This window comes from Eurypyga helias, unplaced genomic scaffold (assembly GCF_000690775.1).
Source record: "Eurypyga helias isolate BGI_N326 unplaced genomic scaffold, ASM69077v1 scaffold4347, whole genome shotgun sequence".
Lineage (NCBI taxonomy): Eukaryota > Metazoa > Chordata > Aves > Eurypygiformes > Eurypygidae > Eurypyga > Eurypyga helias.
The window spans coordinates 27,212-28,555 of NW_010263563.1; the positions used below are offsets into that span (position 1 = coordinate 27,212).

The 1,344-nt window shown below is 44.1% G+C and overlaps 1 protein-coding gene across 1 annotated transcript in view; it reads right to left on the bottom strand.

The window, feature by feature from the left end:
- The window catches only part of RAB27B (RAB27B, member RAS oncogene family), a gene marked incomplete at its 5' end in the record, with an annotated part of 9,532 nt that extends 8,190 nt beyond the window's left edge, over positions 1-1,342 (bottom strand). Inside the window, one exon of the mRNA XM_010156080.1 lies at positions 1,217-1,342. Coding sequence (XP_010154382.1) covers positions 1,217-1,342 — 126 coding nt within the window. The remainder of the gene's footprint in view (positions 1-1,216) is intronic.
- Between the last annotated feature and the right edge of the window lie 2 nt (positions 1,343-1,344).

Genomic DNA, 1,344 nt, shown 5'->3' on the forward strand with positions numbered 1-1,344 from the left:
TATTCCGGCAATTTGCATGTTCAGACATTTCCTTGCAATAAAACTGCATTTTTAAGATTTTACCCTTACTCCATGGGTGCAATCCCACATTACAGAGAAGGAGCCAGGCTCGGCTCCACTCTGAGCACCACGTTTAACCGGCCTGAACTTGCGTAGCGCTGACGATGAGAAATCCAAAGACAGAATCCAGATCCCTGGTTCTTTTATTTAGGGGATCCCCGAGCCCCCATCTTCCAGGCAGAGACTGCCCATCCCTGTCACTACGGCAAAACTGATCTTGGCACAGTAGCCCCGAATACGGCCATAGAAAAGCGCCCAGGGAAGATGAAGGCACATGGGAGAGCGATGCCCATCTTTTCATGGTATCCTAGTGAAATAATAGGAGCTTAAATGGTTAAGTTAAAAAGAACCTAAATTTAAAGAAGTCTTCATCTTTCAACTGGGCAAACATTTAATAAAAAAGAATTTAAAATAATTGCCCAAGGTCTAGTATCTTGTATTTATTATAGTTTTACTTCCCCTGTATTTAGCCTCTATCAGTTGTCAGGATCTATGAGCTGATGCATTAGTCCCAGTAAATTAAAACAAAGCGAGCGTGCTCTCAGATCCACAAAAAAGCCCACCTGAAAGACACTACAGCAGAGTCTCGTGTATCTGACCTGAAGAGACGAAAGCATGGCAGAGCAGGCTCACACACCTTGCGCTGAGCAGCACATCCATCCTAACCCATGAGGATTCCCCGTCACAGGCTCGGTACGCTCAGCCTCCGGCCCTGCTGCTGGCAGCGACTCGGAGCAGCAGAGTGGTGGTGGAACCGCTTCTTGTGCCTTCGCTACCGAGTGATCTGGAAGCTGAAACTTCTCTGCTTCCGTAAATTTCCCTCTTTTCTATGTAATCTATGAGTTTGGGCGCCAGCGTCATTTCTAGTTGTAAGCACTAGAAATTTACCAGTAGAATGGAAACCTGCTCCTGGAAAGATCCTTTTACATCAATGTGCAATAAATCACTTGACGATCAAACCCCAGGATAGGGATAATGACATCTTTCCCCTTTATCCCATTCCTAAATATGAGCTGCTTAAAAACTAGACCAGGAAAAGCATTACCAACCCAGGTTATACATTGCAGTAAGAGAGGAAATACACATTACACAAAATATGTTCTCAGCAGAAACAAATAAAGAAAAAAGGTGGTATCACTCCTATGAGAAAACTTACCACTCGTTTTTCCCGAAAATCTATCCCTACTGTAGTGATGAATTTTGGATTAAACTTGTTATCGGTGTATCTGTACAAGAACGTTGTTTTTCCAACCCCAGAGTCTCCAAGGGCACGGAGTTTGATCC